At 37.2% G+C, this 16,456-nt stretch overlaps 5 protein-coding genes across 5 annotated transcripts; 3 read left to right on the forward strand and 2 right to left on the reverse strand.

Moving 5' to 3' along the window:
• Window positions 1-1,228: 1,228 nt before the first annotated feature.
• Window positions 1,229-2,089, forward strand: LOC110768859 (metallothionein-like protein 1). The gene is made up of 3 exons (XM_021972726.2): window positions 1,229-1,389; window positions 1,518-1,601; window positions 1,758-2,089. The coding sequence occupies exons 1-3, from the start codon at window positions 1,343-1,345 to the stop codon at window positions 1,849-1,851; spliced, it is 225 nt and encodes a 74-aa protein (XP_021828418.1). The 5' UTR covers window positions 1,229-1,342; the 3' UTR covers window positions 1,852-2,089.
• A 1,391-nt stretch (window positions 2,090-3,480) lies between these two features.
• LOC110768849 (metallothionein-like protein 2) lies at window positions 3,481-4,254 on the forward strand. Its single transcript, XM_021972716.2, has 3 exons — window positions 3,481-3,642; window positions 3,761-3,838; window positions 3,921-4,254. Exons 1-3 carry the CDS (start codon window positions 3,581-3,583, stop codon window positions 4,012-4,014), a joined length of 234 nt encoding a protein of 77 aa, XP_021828408.1. The 5' UTR covers window positions 3,481-3,580; the 3' UTR covers window positions 4,015-4,254.
• Window positions 4,255-4,771: 517 nt separating this feature from the next.
• Window positions 4,772-7,297, forward strand: LOC110768706 (Tetratricopeptide repeat (TPR)-like superfamily protein). The gene is made up of 2 exons (XM_021972552.2): window positions 4,772-5,392; window positions 5,876-7,297. Exons 1-2 carry the CDS (start codon window positions 5,057-5,059, stop codon window positions 7,124-7,126), a joined length of 1,587 nt encoding a protein of 528 aa, XP_021828244.2. The 5' UTR covers window positions 4,772-5,056; the 3' UTR covers window positions 7,127-7,297.
• Window positions 7,298-7,969: 672 nt separating this feature from the next.
• On the reverse strand, window positions 7,970-10,161 carry OEP16-1 (outer plastid envelope protein 16-1). The gene is made up of 6 exons (XM_021972810.2): window positions 9,938-10,161; window positions 9,730-9,781; window positions 9,436-9,467; window positions 9,119-9,152; window positions 8,909-8,976; window positions 7,970-8,292 (listed from the first exon to the last, which is right to left on the reverse strand). The coding sequence occupies exons 1-6, from the start codon at window positions 10,049-10,051 to the stop codon at window positions 8,152-8,154; spliced, it is 441 nt and encodes a 146-aa protein (XP_021828502.1). The 5' UTR covers window positions 10,052-10,161; the 3' UTR covers window positions 7,970-8,151.
• Window positions 10,162-10,850: 689 nt separating this feature from the next.
• Window positions 10,851-12,852, reverse strand: LOC110768922 (uncharacterized). The gene is made up of 2 exons (XM_021972798.2): window positions 12,207-12,852; window positions 10,851-11,659 (listed from the first exon to the last, which is right to left on the reverse strand). The coding sequence occupies exons 1-2, from the start codon at window positions 12,727-12,729 to the stop codon at window positions 11,025-11,027; spliced, it is 1,158 nt and encodes a 385-aa protein (XP_021828490.2). The 5' UTR covers window positions 12,730-12,852; the 3' UTR covers window positions 10,851-11,024.
• Window positions 12,853-16,456: the final 3,604 nt, after the last annotated feature.

The following is a 16,456-nucleotide window of genomic DNA, read 5'->3' on the forward strand; positions in this document are numbered from 1 at the left end:
CATCAAAATTTTATGCAAAGGAACCTTTTTGATGGAAAGGGTAAGTGGAAAAGAAAATGAAAAACCCATTTCACCATGAAAAGGAAGAACCCTTCCACAAATAAATAAGTAGTTGGGGGAATTCATTTGGGTGGTGCACATGAATGATAAGAAATAAGATCCCAAACTTCCATTTTCAACATTGATGCTCTATTAAAGTTTTAGAGTATTTGGTCTAGCCTAGTAAAAAAGAGCATTGACTTACATATCAGAGGTCTCAAGTTCGAACCTATTGAAAACTTGACAGTACTAGTGAATTTTATTAATGACAAAAAAATATACTGTGGACATAATGAGCCTTACCCCTCAAAATGCTAGTACATGTAGATTAAAACATACTTAAATAGTTAAAAAATTAAGTATTTAATTAAAATCCAGAAAATGTCCTCAATTGTAAATAAGAAACTAGGCCTTTATCGCATCTTTATTTAACGTGTCAACAACTAATCAATTTATCAAAATCCCTAATTAATAATTCATACAAGCAAGAACATCAAAGTCAATTTCAATTCCTATTTTGCCATCATGAGAGAGAGAGAGAGAGAGAGAGAGAGAGAGAATCCAAAAATTCCAGTTTCTGACTTTTACATATATAACACAACTGATTTGCATAAACATCACCCTTGTCAAGAAGGTTTCAGGAAATATGATGTTCTCACGTAAATGCATTCTGAAAAGAGTAAAGAACTGTAGGTGGTAAACCGGATTAGATTAGCTACTTCAGTTCATAGTGATTTGCCAATTTGCTACATAGTCTAAAAGGTAGGCTTGACTTGGATTTCCATTGTGTTGATAATTCCAGCACAGAGCGGAGATGGTGAGGCCTCTTCATTTTTATTTTAATGATGAGATAGAGAGAGAGGAAAGTCAGTCTAGTGGGGTGGGTTGATAAGAATTGCCTAGGCTAGGGTATTAATTTAGTAAAAAAAAGTGGGGTGGGTTGATAAGAATTGCCTAGGCTAGGGTATTAATTTAGTAAAAAAAAAAAACAAGTTCCATGAGCTATATAGCCCAAAATCAACACAGAAAAGACAAGGTGGATGGATCTCCATTGGAGTATTGCGTTGCTGCCTCGTTGGCCGGTGCAAGTAATCTCTTTAAAACTTGATTCATTCTACCTAGATATCTAGACGTCCAGGATTGCTCCAAGTGTACGGTGGATGTCTACCACTTCAACCTTCAACTGCTCTATAAAATGACAGCTAAGGAACTCACAAGAAAACTCATCCCAGACTTTGAGTGAATTCAATTCCCTAGCAGTATAACAATCATCTCCTTCTCCTTCACCTATTTTTGAACAAAAATGTCTTGCAGCTGCGGCTCAAACTGCTCCTGCGGCAGTGACTGCAAGTAACTGTTCTGTTCCCCTAACCATATATGTGATCATTCTCTATAATATAATTCCTAATATTCTTAATTAGGAATTAATTATATATATTTTTTGCCTAATATTCTTTTGTCTTATGATATATGTGTAGATGTGGAAAAAGATACCCTGACCTTGAATACTCAGAGACCACTTCTACTCAGACCATCATTGCTGGGGTTGCACCAGTGAAGATGTAAGTAATTCTAGGAATAAACTCTCATCAAATTTTCCATGCAAGTAATTATTGGCCTCTCTAGAATCACTCCCAAACGAGTCCTTAATTTCAAGACATATCTGCTAAAAATAGGTTAATTTAAATAAATTAAATTGATTTGTATTATAATTGCAGGTACTATGAGGGTTCTGAGATGAGCTATGGAGCAGAGAATGACTGCAAGTGTGGCTCAAGCTGCAGCTGCAGCTCTTGCAGCTGCAACAAATGATCAAAGCAAGACGAGGTCAAGAATTTGCTGTGATGGTGGTTTCTATAAATAAGAAAAGACTGTAAAAGTTGAATTTGCAAGTTGGGTTTTAGTGCTTATTGTAAAATAATAAGATTGCCATATTGATCTGCAAATCCATGATCTCTCCTAGCTAGCTAGCTAGGGTTTGTGATTTGCTTTGTGGCTACCTTTGTATGTTACATCTTTCTTAAGTATATGTGTTTGTTGTTCTGGGTTCTTCTGGATTTGACTTTGATGCATGTTTGTTTGGCGTTTTCACTATATGGAAGTATGCATGACACCAGCACAAGTACTGGTCATGATGATCCATATATTTATATTTTTTCTGGATGTGACTGGAATCGGATTTCAAGTATTCAACCACTCATACATATGCAATTGAAAAACCCAAAAGATACCCGTCATATGATCAAGCAAAAGCTAGAAAAGTAGACTGATACTGTATTTCTCTTAGAAATTTAACCACAGAAAAAAATGAACACTCTGTCATAACATTGATTAGTTGTTGACTTAAGGCATTTAATTTGCACTTACTAGCTTCATCTAAATAAGTTCTTCTAAATAAGTCTTACATGTATAATAAAAAGCAACCACTTTGGTAACTCTTTGATGGAAAGATGGGACTGTTATCAACTTAAAGCATAAAGTGGGATAGGAAAAATGAAAAACCTATTTGACTATTAAAAAGAACCAACTCCTCCGCATATAAGATCACAAATTTGAGTGGCGAACATGAATGGCACGAAATAAGATCCCATCATTGGCAGTACTGTATTTAAGTTTTGAAAAGGATATCTCTAGAGTTGAAAGTTTAGTATTTAAGAATTATATTACAAACGCAAGTAAATAAAGCTATGAAAGAAACTATATTATTTAGAAAAAGAACACAAGTGCTCATAAGGTTTCGGAGAAAATGATTTTAAAGTCCTAGAAACTTTAATTGTTAACTGTCTCGTTGCTTCATTTTATTTTATGTTTTTTCTAGTAATTTTTTTTATTTATATTTATGTTAAGTGCACCCAAGTAAATAAAAAATTACATTAAAGACCAATCATTTTAATAAAAAAGATGCACCAGTGGTTAATGTCATTGTCGAAGAATGGCATAGTCATAATAACTGGTATGACTTGTTCTTATCTGGAGGCATTTCGTACCCTCATATTTTTATAGTAAAGCCCCTAAAATTATGTGGGTTTGACAGTTGTCAAATTCTAGCAAAATTGACAAACTTCTTATAAAAAAAAAAGGGGGTGAAGGAATTTAACAGGCGTCCAAACTACATTGATTTTAAGAGATAACTTCTCAATTTTAAGGAGCCAAGTTTTTTCATCTTTACTTGGGCAAAGCGATCACAGGAACCGTTACCCCTGATAGATCGTCTCCCCTCCCCTTATATTCTTTCGTCACGAAATGTAAGTATATAATAATAGCACAAAAAACTAGGTGGATGGATATCAATCAATTCAATTGGAGTGGTGGGTTCTTTTTTTTCCTTGTAGGACAGACAACTTAATTAATTCTACTAGATATATAGCCGTCCAGGATTTCTCCACGTGTACGGTGGATCTCCCCCAGTTCAACCTTCAACTCCCTATAAAGCTGCCAAGGCCCTCACAAGAAAACTCATCCCAGACTTTGAGTGAATTCAATTCCCAGGCATTTTAACAAACCACCTTCTCCTTTTCATTCACCAAATCTTTTAACAAAAATGTCTTGCGGCAACGGTAATTGCAGCTGTGGCTCAAGCTGCAGTTGCGGCAGTGGCTGCAAGTAACTCTTCTATTCCTCTAACCATGCATGTTATCATTCTCTAGAACATTTAGGAATTATTTAATTTGTTCTTTCGTTTTGCCTAATATTCTTTTCTCGTATGTATATATGTGTGTAGTTGTGCCTACCCTGACTTGAGTTACTCAGAGACCACTTCTACTGAGACCATCATTGCTGGGGTTGCACCTGCGAAGATGTAAGTTCTTAAAAAAAAAAAGAACTCTCATCAAATTTTCCATGCACATGAACTCTGTTTTAATTTCATGATATGATTGCAGGTACTATGAGGGTTCTGAGATGAGCTATGGAGCAGAGAATGGCTGCAAGTGTGGATCAAACTGCAGCTGCAGCTCATGTGGCTGCCACAAATGATCAAAGCTAAGACAAGGCCAAGAAAAAAAGCTGCCATGATCTCTATAAATAAGAAAAGGAGTGTTAAAGTTGAATTTCCAAGTTGGGTTTTAGTGCTTTTTGTAAAATAAGATTGCCATTTGATCTGCAAATCCATGATCTCCTAGCTAGCTAGCTAGGGTTTGTGATTTGCTTTGTGGGTTGTGGCTACATCTGTATGTTACATCTTTCTTAATTATATATGTGTTTCTTGGTCTGCTTTCTTCTGGATTTGATTTTGAGGCATATTTATCATATTGCATGCTTGGGGTTGGAAATGAGAGATCAAATTGTGCTGAAGATGAACTGAGAGCTCTTATTGACTTTTGGTTTGAGCCATTAATTTATAAGACACAAACTATACAGCTGTCTGCATGACACCAGCATAAGTATTGGTCATGATCCATATCTTTTTTTAAAAAATTTCTTCTGATGCGACTGGAATTGGATTCAAAGTCTTCAACCACACAAAAGATATTTGTCATATAATAGATTAGTTAAAGAGCCATTTATTTGTGTATTTGAAGTGAACTACTGGTTAATTACAGGTGTATAAAATATTTGTCCATTATAATAAGCTCATACTTCTCTTTGGTTTGCTTATAAAATTTTTAGAATCAAGAAGAAGCAACCATTTTAATAATTTGATTAGCATACCAAGAAACAGTTGTGTGAAATAGACAATTACAATATGTCACGCGTGATAATAGTCTGTGATTGCAAAACAATGTTATTCCTGTTTCACACAAATTTTTCTGTAGTATAACCAGCACCCAAAACGAAAAATCTAAAATCTTATCAATGTAGCTCCTTATCTGATTTTAGGGTGCAATTAGAAAATTAAAAGTTCCCTGTTGCTGTACAGATCAGAGATTTATAAACTTGGGTTAGTCAATTTGGGCTTCTAGGTAGGGCCTTCGCTTGAATTTCAGATTTTGGGCTTAAGTAAATGGGTTGGGAATTTTAGCACTTAGCAGCCACCTGATGCAAATTGCTTTCAGTGTTTGCTGCTTCCGAGTAAAGCATGCAAACGCTGTACCTTGTGATACAGCGCAGGTTCGTTCAGGCAAAACCTCGAACAGTTTATGTCCCATATTTTTCTGCCAATAAAATCTCGTCTAGCTTCAAATTTTTTCTTTGCACCCAAACACCAAATGATTTTACCGAGAAGGTCTCCGAGTCAAAACGAGAAGAATCCAGGTCCTGCTTATCTTATAGGATTGAGAAGCTGCCTAATGGAGAACCAGTTGGGTCTGCTTTCCAGGGCTGGATGGGTGATGGCTTTCCCATTCATAGAGGTGACATCTTTCACGCCATTAACCGTCTTAGGAAGCTCAAGTTGAATAAACGCGCTCTTGAGGTCTCTCTCTCTCTCTCTCTCTGCTTTCATTTTGATCATAGGTAGATTTAACTGGTTGTCTTTGTTTAGTTGCCTGCCTTTTAGTTGCTGAGAAAATTGAGGAAAAGAAAAATGTGAATATTTTTTTGGTAGAACATTAAGCATTGCGTTTTATGTTGTTTCTGGGTTCTCAAATTACAATGGGAATATTATACAAGCTCTTGTAGACAGCCAAAGCAATTAGCCTCAGGTAAAGGGAGGTCTGGCTGTTTTTCTTTTCTGGGATAAATAAGGAGGTATTGCTTTTTAAGATTCCATTCCATGTGTGATAAACTTTAAATTAGTGGTAATATTGATCCTGCAAAAGTACATTCTGATGACTAGCAGCTCAATTCCCACTAGCCATACTGCAGCAGGACCACCAATCTTACTACCCTTTTGAAATTTGAACCAATTTGGTGGAGGGTTGATGGATTTTAAAGCTAAAGCTATTGCTTTTGACAGGTAATGGAATGGGTGATCAGAGAAAGGCCCTACAGGCCAAAGGAACTAGACTACTCTTATCTGTTGGAATTTACAACCAAGTTTCATGGGATATCTCAAGGTAAAGAACTCTTTACACGCGTTCCTCTTGAGTTTCAAAATGAGCTGCTTTACAACAATCTTGTGATTGCTTGCTTGGATAAGGGTGCAATAAGGCTTCCACTCGAGTGTATGAAGAAAATGAGGGAATTGGGTCATCCCATTTCACACTTGGTATTTAATCGACTCATTATTCTCCATTCCTCTTCAAGGCGTAAAAAGTTGATTGTGAAAATCCTTGCACAAATGAGGGCTGATAAGGTGGTTCTACATGCCTCCACATTCAACATTCTCATGAAAATAGAAACCAACGAACACAATATCGAAGGATTGATGAAGGTATACTCCGATATGAAGCGAGCAAAAGTTGAGCCGAATGAAATATCTCACTGCATCGTAGCTACTGCCCATGCAGTGGCAAGGTTGTATACCGCAGCTGAAGCGTATGTTGAGGCCTTAGAGAAGTCAGTTACAGGTAGTAACTGGTCAACACTTGATGTTCTAATTATGTTGTATGGTTATTTAGGGAAGGAGAAGGAGTTAGAGAGAACTTGGGGTTTAGTGAAGGAACTCCCCCATGTTCGGTCAAAAAGTTATGTGGTGGCAATTGAAGCATTTGGTAGAATCAGCCAACTGAGCCGAGCTGAAGAACTTTGGTTAGAGATGAAGGCAGCAAAAGGGTTGAAAACTACTGAGCAGTTCAATTCTATGATATCTGTGTATTGCAAGCATGGGCTTATCGATAAAGCATCTAAGCTTTTCAGGGAAATAAAGGCGGATGGGTGCAAACCAAATGCCATAACCTTTCGCCATCTTGCTTTGGGTTGCTTAAAAGCAGGATTGGTAGAGGAAGCCATTAAGACTCTAGAGTTGGGGATGAGTTCGACAATGAGCAATGGTGTCAGGAATTCTACCCCATGGTTGGAGACCACTCTTTCAATAATTGAGGCTTTCGCTGAGAATGGTGATGTAGGGAACGTTGAGAAGTTGTTTGAAGAACTTACGAAAGCCAAGTATGCAAGACATACTTTTGTATACAACACTTTAATTAAGGCTTATGTGAAGGCCAAAATTTATGATTCGAATCTTTTGAAGAGGATGATTCTAGGAGGTGCAAGGCCAGACGCCGAAACCTATAGTCTGATGAAACTTGCGGAGCAGTTTCGAACCTGATTCTGAGTTGTAATATAGTTGTAACTTGTAAGGTGGTCTGATACATTTAATAAATTAATATTGAACCGTTGATTCCTCTTACACAAAATGTTTATCAATGTTGTAATTGGAAGATAATGCATAAGTTGCTCGTTGAATGTAAATGTAATGTAATATTAGTTGCTTTTCTTATGCGTAATGGACCCATTTGTGACTAGCCTTTACAACTCAATTCATTGTAAGTGCTGCCAATGCTCAGTCCTTCCTTCAGTGAATTCAACAAAGGTGCAACCAGTATACTAGCATGTGTCTATCTGTACATCACGTGAGCATGTGTCTATTTCTCACACAACATTTAGTCACATGCTTAGAACAATATTTAGTCACATAATGAGAGAGATAGACAAATGATAACACTGATAGGGATCGGGAGACAGATTGCAGTTTACTTTGAGAATTGCTTTTAGGCAAGCATCTACTCTCTAGATCCTTATGGTTGACGACATATCAACTGGAGAATAAAATGATTGCCCCAAAATTCAATGTTGTTTTTTCATCAGCTATGCAACTTCTAGGAGGTTTGATCTCTCAGTATTCATCATTATATAAATGTTGACTGCTGAACGAATCTTTTGGCCACTTTTGTACATCATCAAATTGTAATAGAAGTTCATACCGCCAATAATCAATTAATATGCAATCAACCAGTTTAGGCTGTTGCATACACAGTTCTTGAAGGATTCGCATCCAGATTATAAATTCACTTTATCAAGTGAAAAAAGGATGAATTGACCCCCAACAACGATAAACGTATAATTTTAGCCTGCACCAATATCTGTTAGCATCTAACATATTGCTCAAGAATGATAATATTTGAAGATGGGATTCATAATCCATTGTATCAACCTTCAGTAGTTTAGTTGAAGAAGACTCGAACATTCGTTTTACAATGCAACAACTTCATGGGAAAAATGACACAAGAAACCTACTACATAGTTCTTCAGGATCTGCAGAGAGATCGGGTAGAATATTTAATACTTCCATGTTCAGGTGAGATAGTTGATGAACTCCACAGCAGTTGCAATGGCACCTCCTGTAATTGCATCCACCACAACTTTATCCCTGCCCTTATTGGTGGCTGCAGATACTAGAGCCCCTGTCACAGCACCCCCGATCATGGCATTCTTCTGCAAGAAATCAAAAGAAAAAGAATGAGCAGAGGCAGCAGTATTAGTTGAAGTCCGAAAATTTTCTTTATTAAATAAACATGAACTTGAAATGGCATGATTGAAGCTTTGTGAAAAACTGATAGTCAAGTCTGAAACAAGAACTCTTTGATAGTTCTTCGGTCATGTCTCAATGATTAGAATTTAGTCCTGGGATGAATTTGTGGTTGAAATTGGTATGCATATGGGATTAAAATCAAAAGGAGAAAAAAAGACTGCAAAGATTTAACGTGAGCTTCTTTCACAAGAAAAATACCATGCAATCTCCTAAATATAATTTCATAAGCTACCTGTGCATGCTTAAAATGAACAATTACGAAAAGCAAGGCAACGGGAGGATCTGAGGAACATAGAAGTTAGAGTTTGATAAATTAGTAAGTGGAGATATCTGAAACAAAATATATATCAGAAGCTACATGCGCAAACTCAAAATGAATAAGTAGGAAAATTATTTATCAAGTAAGGTATCTGAGGAACATAAGAGTTCTAACTTTTCAACCAAGAACCACATTCTTTAGCTCTTTCCTAAAAGCCCATGTATAGTAGAACTAGCTATCTAGAACTAGAACAGACATACCCAGTCTCTGGTGCCACGGACCCTTTCTAAACCATACTCTGCTCCCACATACACTCCGGCTACAGTTCCTGTCAGTGTAATAGAAGAAATTGTTGATGCGGTTCACCAAGTTCAAAAGTAAGGAAGTGGAAACATTTTCCCAGAAGATTTACATAATCTCATGCATACATACATGATACATCTAACTTTCAATGACATGACTCTACTTACCCCAATATGCACCTTCTTTACACATCTTCTTCAACTGCACAAACAACATTTCCAATTAGTAGGATTAGGAAATTGTATAATATCCCGATTTTTTCTGACGTGTACTGATAAACAACACACCTCTTTTAACAAATTAGCACAGTAGGAGTAAGACCCCCGAGAAGCAATAGATCAACTAAATAAAACCAATTGAGAAAAAAAACTGATGACGCTGAAATTAATTTAAAGTAGGTACTAGTTACAACTCTTAGATCATACAAGTAACAAAATTGTAAACCAGAGGATTAAACAAGGGAGGGTCCTGGTTAGTAACTCACAGTGTGCTCAGCATCGTGAGTGGAAATGCTCCCTGTAAACATCACTTGAAATTATCAGTAAATGTCACAAAAACAAAAACAAAAATCTTATTCTACAACGATTACACCATTAACACCATCAGACTAAAACAGGAAATGATGAACACTTTAACCAAATGAGACAAGAAACCGACACATAATAAGAGTGATTTTTCATAAGAGACTCAAGATTAAAGCTTTTCCTCTCTTTCATTCTCCTCAGTGTTTCTCGGGAACCAAACAGTTGGACTGGCAATAATGAAAATAAAAAAATACCTTTCTTGACCACATGGTAAGCATCCTCTGCAGCAGCTCTTGTAGCAGCGACCTGAACAAAACCAGGAAAAAAAAAAAAACGACGCCTTTCAAGTTCTGAACTGAAGCATTGATCCCAAAGATCAAAACCCAGAAGCAAAATAAATTAATTAAGAAAAGAAACAAAAATGTTAAGGATAAATAAAAAATTACATAAAAAAACACGTACGGTTCCGATCTTCAAGAAGCCATCGACGGTATGGTTGAGCAAGGGGTTCCCCAAGTCGATTATCACGTCAACCTTTGGCCCTGATATCATCCCTGAGAAACTGCTTCTTGGCATCTTCTTCTTCTTCTTCTTTCACCACTTTCACACACTCTCTCTATCTCTCTCTCTCTCTCTCTGTGTTTGTATGTGTGTGAGACTGTAACACTATGGTGACATTTGGGGAGAGATTGGTCTTTGTATTTATGATCTTTTTCAGTAATGGGCAGTTTTACCGAAATGCCATCGGAAGCTCCATCCAACCTCATTTGTATCAGGCGGTGCCTGTGGATCAAGTGCATGTGAATGTGTCAATATTCGAAATGGCATTTGCCTTGATTGCAAGCCAAAATTTTTAATCTTGCCATCAATTTTTCTTTAATTTTTAGGCAAAGGTATAAGCTTTGGTTAGAACTTTGTTATCTAGCTATAATTGCAAGTCTCAATCCCCAAACCAAAGAAAAAAAATATTCATGTGCTTAGTCCATTAGTTACTCCATGTGAGATCTTAACTTATGGAGATGGTTAAGGTTTGAACTTTTAATTGCTTGTCCATCACTTGCTCATTTCAATGTTTTGATTCAGAATTTTCCATTGATATAGATCGTAACCCAACTTGTATTATTATTAGAATTGGATATGATTACAATGTTGCTAAAAAAGGATTACCAATCCTTAACTTTTCGAGGAATCCTTCGTCAACGGTTGTGAATGACTGATTTTTCTGAATCTCTTTCCACCTTGGTTTCGTAGTAGCAAGTCAGAAAGATTGAGAAATAGAACCATCTTGTTTGATTTGAATCCTAAAATGCAAAAAGAGGTAGGGGGATTTTATTGCACTGAACTGTTTAATAAAGAAGGAAACACAGGACAAGAATGACAAAGATGAAAGTTGGGCTCACTTATGCAGTTTTGCTTAACTTACAGACAGCAAAGTTTGTATCTTCGTAGCATAACTCTGTTTTGCATGCATTAGCAGAAAATATGCAATACAGTCATTGTTCTACAATCTACTTAGCGGGAAAATGAATAACAGAAAAACTGATAGAACTCAAATCGAGTAAACAGGGATTTTTCTCCAACTCAATCTAACTCCATCCGTGAAAGAAAAGGCATAGATATGACCCTTTTGCACAGCTTCATGCCCATCACCAGGCCTAAACATTGGTGCTGGGAAAACTGGCCAGGCATTTGATCCATCAACCTGCAGGCAAAATCTATCACTCTCTCCCACCAAAACCCACACCTCCTTTCCCCCAACTTGAACCATTTTTGCTCCATGTGATTTTAGTCTTGGCCTCTCAACTATTTGGTTTGGAAAGAAACTGATCAATCTGCACCTGCATATCAAATTTGGATTAACCAATACAGTCCAAAGCCACAGCTTCACACCTAACTGATCTGACCAAGTAAGTAACATTAAGCGCCCGTTGAGTGATGCTGCAGTGAACCCATCTGCCTCCTTGGGGACAAATGACTTCAAGCACACCCAGGAGTTGGTGCTGGGGTTGTAGATTTCGGCCGAGTGCTTGAGAGTTGCGCTACCACCGACCACGAAAAACCTGCCCTTGTGAGTAAAGCCGTCTGCAAATGCTCGCGGTTCTTGCATGTTTTGCAGTGATTGCCATTCCCATGTCTTCAGGTTCAATCGTTCAACCAAATTCAAGTAAGATGAAGGATCAATATCTGCATATCACACATCAAGTTCCACATGGTAAGTGGTGTGGTTGGGAGAGAATCTAAGTATGATCAGAGAAATATGATTATGATTCTTATTAGCCTCAAAGACTAGTTTATCAAAATCAAGTCTTTGGTCATCTAATTTTCACTGGTGGTTCCTTACTACACATCAAATGTGGTCCAAAGGGGCTCAAACATAAGTAGTTGATCAGCATCCATGTTAGGAGATTGTTACCAATTTATATGAAATTGTGTCTGAAGTTTCTGCAAATATCTGTTACAAAAGCACTTGAATCCTGGCTTTGAATCCATGTAAAAAAACTCAGTATACAGTCATCTACAAAAGCATTATCAATGTGGCAGATATACCTAGTTATTCTTAGTGTGACCCAGGGCTAAAATTAAAATTGAAAATTGCTTGCTTGAGTACCCAATCAGCAAACCTAATTGGGTAATTGGTTATATTTGAGTGTGAACCTAATTTTAATATATTTTCCAAGACCAAGGCATACACAAAAGAAGGAAACTGGATGAACATTATAGCAGTACTTACTGGAAGATTTGCCCTTATAGCCTCCTGCAACATAAAGCCAGCCATCACGAAGGGCACAGGCAGCACCGAACGGGTTCCGATCCTCACAATTCATTTTAGGCACATCATGAAGCGAATTTCCACTGCATGAATAGGTACACAGGGTGGCATGAGGCTGATGAGGACTCTGCACCAGCTTGGCACACAAGAAATGTTCAGGCAGGACCCCAATAACTTGGATTCTGAACACCGGCGACAGAGCCCGAGGGACAACAACAGAATGGAATTGGGTTGGAGAGCATTGATAGGCAAACCATTCCCATGATGAACATGGAAAGGTCTCTACTTGTTTGCTGTTGCTTTTGTTGTTGTCTTTTTTGTGATCAATGAGGGGTTTGTTTGGGATTTCAACAATGCAAATATCATTGAAAAGGCCAGAATCAGAAACTGGGAAGATGGAATTGTGTAAAGTAATGGTGGAATATTGATCATTGGGTTTGGCATTTGAAGCTGAAGAAGGTGTTCTGCTAAGGTACCACGACATCGGGAGGTGGCTGAGGCTCTCAGGTTTCTTTGACTGAGAGAGAGGTATTGGATGGAAATGACAGAGAGATTATAGGATTGGAATTAGGAAGGTTTGTTGGGTTTATTTTGCCTGAATCTCCTAGTTTTGGGCATTAATTGGATCTACTGTTACAGTGTTATGTGGTGGGCTCTGTAATTAAAGGTCTGTGATGTGTGGGAATTGAGCACTAAACTCAGTCAACTTCTTAAACTTTCTTTTTGGGTTAACTGTAAATTTACCCCATAAACTTGTATGTTACTTTTAATTTATACTCTCAATCCTTTTTTTTTCTTGGTTGAAAAATTAAGTACACAAACTAATTTTTATTGTCAATTCCCCCTTATTATCTAAATCTCAACATTCATTTAATTTGTTGTTAAATATGAGAGCAAATTGGACATTTTATATGTTAAAATAATATAAAATATAAAATAAATAAAAAAATCATTTTAATAAACAAAGGGCCCTCCCATTTCACCTCTTTCCCTTTTGTTGTAATTAAAAACACAGGGAGAGAGAGAGAGAGAGAGAGAGAGAGAGAGAGAGAGAGAGAGAGAGAGAGAGAGAGAGAGAGAGAGAGAGAGAGAGAGAGAGAGAGAGAGAGAGAGAGAGAGAGAGAGAGAGAGAGAGAGAGAGAGAGAGAGAGAGATGGGTGGTTTGTGGTGGTGGTCATGGGGAATAGGGGAGAAGAAAATGGGTAGTTGCGGGCTGGGGTTTTGGGTTCGTGTTTGCCGGGGGGGGGGGGGGGGGGGGGGATGGGTCTCAGGTCTAAGGATTAATTAGAGATCGACTATTTATCCATAAGACAACAGTGGTGCTTCAGGTCTAAAAATTAACCTTGCGTCATTGCAACTGAAGAAATCTTGTTTGATATGCAAGTAGAACTTTCATACAAGTTTCCTTAGTTTGATCGCATTCAATGAACTCACTCCCTTGCAAGCACCTATGCACTTATCTCTGTATCCTCACACGAATGACTCAAGACTAGTCACCCTTATGTTTAAGTAGATAGAGTGTGTACCGATCTTTGTGGTTCGTCAATGCCCAATTAAACGATCCTATGACCGGGAACATTTTTTGTTTGAGTTATAGGGAAAGGTCCCTTTGCATCTAACCTCATTAAGATCACTTTCCTTATCTCGTAAATCCATGGACTTGTCAAATAGGTCAATGGTCATGCATGGACCGTCACCTCTGTTGACATAATTACCCTTTTGTGTAAACCTAAATAATTGGTTTATTTGAAGTTTCCATGAAAGATTTCATCTAATAATTGGCTTTCAAGGCATACTTTTAACAAGTATTCCGTGTGAATAATGTAGCAACTGCACCAAAAAGGATACAACCATAATGAGACGATATGCATTGTGGACTGCACTTAGAATAAAACCACCAGCTATGAACCCCATCACGAAAAGTAGAATCAAAGACCATAATATTAGCTTTGGGAAGCTCTTCCTAAACGAAAACTCGTCGTCCTGGCTAAGAGTAGTAATGGCCTGGTTGTGAACAATGGAGGAACCTTGTACTTTCACCACATACCTTAGAGCGATTCCAGCGGCCCAGGGCAAAGGGGGGCCTAGGCCCAAAAAGGGCTTCCAGGGGACAAATGCTGCCAGGGCTGTTGGTGGGCTCCACAAGCTTGGGCTAGCCCTCAGGCAAAACTAGCCCTTGCTCTAGCTTGGGTTTGCTGACGTCAGCAACCAAAAAAAATTATAAAAAATCTAAAAAATACTAAAAATTTTAGAATTTTTTTTAAATAAATACTTAGTCATGTTTTTCACTTCCCACACCAAAACTCTATACAAATTCCTCTCCTCATATCTCATGTGAATAATGGTTGTTATGGCAATGGGTGGAAACACCACAAGCCTTTTGCAAGGGTTGTCACTATTCACATGAATAGTAATAGCCCTTGCCTCCCCTTACCCTTTGCCATGGCAAATAGGTGGAAGTACTCTTACGAGGAGCCTCAAAAGCATTTAGTAGGCCATAAGAAATGGGTCTAGATGTAATGAGACCTGTTGCACGGAGAATAAGAGGAAGAGGTCCAGAGTTTTGGCGGCCAATTGGTGTTACCCCACCAAATTGAGGACCAGACAACTTCTTAAGAGATTCTGAACACAAGAAAAAAGGTCAAAGCTCCTTCATTTAAAAACGGGATTGTAGTGCAAATCCAAATCCTTGACTAGTTCTTAACAAATTGTCCTATAAGTTAAGAGCTCTATAGAACTAACTTCATATGCAAGCTACCAATACCATTTCTAATACAATTAAATTGAACAATAGCTTAAAATAATATGATGTAAATAAAAAAATAAAGTTTATATGAAGCAATGATCTAATACAAACATGAGACTAAATTTTATAAACTAAACCATAACAACTGAATTACTCCAATCTCATACTGCCTACAATTCAAAATAATATTCTAATCAATTCAGTCCAATCCGCATCTTGTTCGGTTAAAACTAGGAAATATTTTTTTGGGGGTTAAAATAAAGGCTTAAATGTTAAAATGGTCCCTGTGTTTCATCCTAATTTAGTCTCTGTGTTATTAATTTGGCAAATTTGGTCCTTGTGTTTGTATATGTTAGTCAATGTGGTCCATTCTCTTAAAAATGTATATACAAAATATTTAAAATTAATTTAAAAAAATGTAATTGATTATAAAATTTTAAATTCAATTTGAAAATGGAATTTATATTTTTTTTAAATTTCACCTTCCCCAATTTCACACTCACACCTCAACCACTTCCTAAACCCAACCACCCTCACCACCACCACTCTAACCCCAAACCCATAGCCACCCTCACCACCATTCCAACCCAACCGAAACCACAACCAGGCTCTCTCTCTTGCGGCTTCCTCTCTAACAAATCACGAAGATCTTCGTAGCCGGTCACCGTAACCTTGATGGCTCTACCGCCAATTGATCATCCTCGCTGCAGCAAAAGTCGACGACATTCAGGCCGATGGATCGGAGAGGAGATAAAGATGAAGGGTAAGAGTATGAGAAAATTCAAGACAGAAGACAGAAGAAAAATTGCAGTAAGAAAATAGTAGGCATCAATTCAACTAAGAACCTTTTTTTTTTTTCTCTACAGGAATCGAGGCCATTAGAGGAGTGGAGGTTGAGGTTGTGTGGGTTTTAATCATTTTAGCATTATTATTATTTGAGTTTAAATCTTTATAATTAATTACAGATTTTTAATTAATTTTAAATATCTTTTTTTATTATAAAAAAAAACATAATTTTGACAAAAATGATCAAATTTGTTAACAGATACAAACACAGGGACTAAATTGGCCAATTAATAAAACGCCATTATGTTGTACTTTTCAATTATGACGTAAACCCACAAAATAAAGACCTTTTTTGTTTTCTTCATTTAGCTAGTAAAGAAAAGGGCAAAGGAAAAAAGCAAAGTAGCAAATGAAATCCCACAAAATACAAATGCTTAGTTAGAAAAAAAGGTAAATCTATAGGTTGGTTCAGTTAGCAATAATAGTGTGCCGGAGCTCTTCCACCCGAGTTCGAATTATCCTCCAATTATCTTAGTGTAGTTATTCTGTTTTCTTGTAAAAATGAAAAGGACTATTATTTCATATTAGTTCTTTTAAAAAAGAAAAAGAAAGTTAAGGCACCTAAAGCCAATTTCTGAATTTTCATAGCATGCTCAAATCCAACGGCCACTATCATCTT

This window comes from Prunus avium, chromosome 6 (assembly GCF_965620075.1).
Source record: "Prunus avium chromosome 6, drPruAviu1.hap1.1, whole genome shotgun sequence".
NCBI lineage: Eukaryota > Viridiplantae > Streptophyta > Magnoliopsida > Rosales > Rosaceae > Prunus > Prunus avium.

Bases quoted from the DNA above. Each gene is read 5' to 3' on its own strand.
- LOC110768859 (XM_021972726.2), top strand. From the start codon at position 1,343: ATGTCTTGCAGCTGCGGCTCAAACTGCTCCTGCGGCAGTGACTGCAA. The intron at 1,390-1,517 runs GTAACTGTTCTG...ATATATGTGTAG, and splicing joins TCCTGCGGCAGTGACTGCAA to ATGTGGAAAAAGATACCCTG. The intron at 1,602-1,757 runs GTAAGTAATTCT...TTATAATTGCAG, and splicing joins GGGGTTGCACCAGTGAAGAT to GTACTATGAGGGTTCTGAGA.
- LOC110768849 (XM_021972716.2), top strand. From the start codon at position 3,581: ATGTCTTGCGGCAACGGTAATTGCAGCTGTGGCTCAAGCTGCAGTTGC. The intron at 3,643-3,760 runs GTAACTCTTCTA...ATATGTGTGTAG, and splicing joins AGTTGCGGCAGTGGCTGCAA to TTGTGCCTACCCTGACTTGA. The intron at 3,839-3,920 runs GTAAGTTCTTAA...ATATGATTGCAG, and splicing joins GGGGTTGCACCTGCGAAGAT to GTACTATGAGGGTTCTGAGA.
- LOC110768706 (XM_021972552.2), top strand. From the start codon at position 5,057: ATGCAAACGCTGTACCTTGTGATACAGCGCAGGTTCGTTCAGGCAAAA. The intron at 5,393-5,875 runs GTCTCTCTCTCT...TGCTTTTGACAG, and splicing joins TGAATAAACGCGCTCTTGAG to GTAATGGAATGGGTGATCAG.
- OEP16-1 (XM_021972810.2), bottom strand. From the start codon at position 10,051: ATGCCAAGAAGCAGTTTCTCAGGGATGATATCAGGGCCAAAGGTTGAC. The intron at 9,153-9,435 runs GTGAGTTACTAA...TTGTTTGTGCAG, and splicing joins CTCACGATGCTGAGCACACT to TTGAAGAAGATGTGTAAAGA. The intron at 8,977-9,118 runs GTAAGTAGAGTC...TTACACTGACAG, and splicing joins TAAAGAAGGTGCATATTGGG to GAACTGTAGCCGGAGTGTAT.
- LOC110768922 (XM_021972798.2), bottom strand. From the start codon at position 12,729: ATGTCGTGGTACCTTAGCAGAACACCTTCTTCAGCTTCAAATGCCAAA. The intron at 11,660-12,206 runs GTAAGTACTGCT...TGTGATATGCAG, and splicing joins CTATAAGGGCAAATCTTCCA to ATATTGATCCTTCATCTTAC.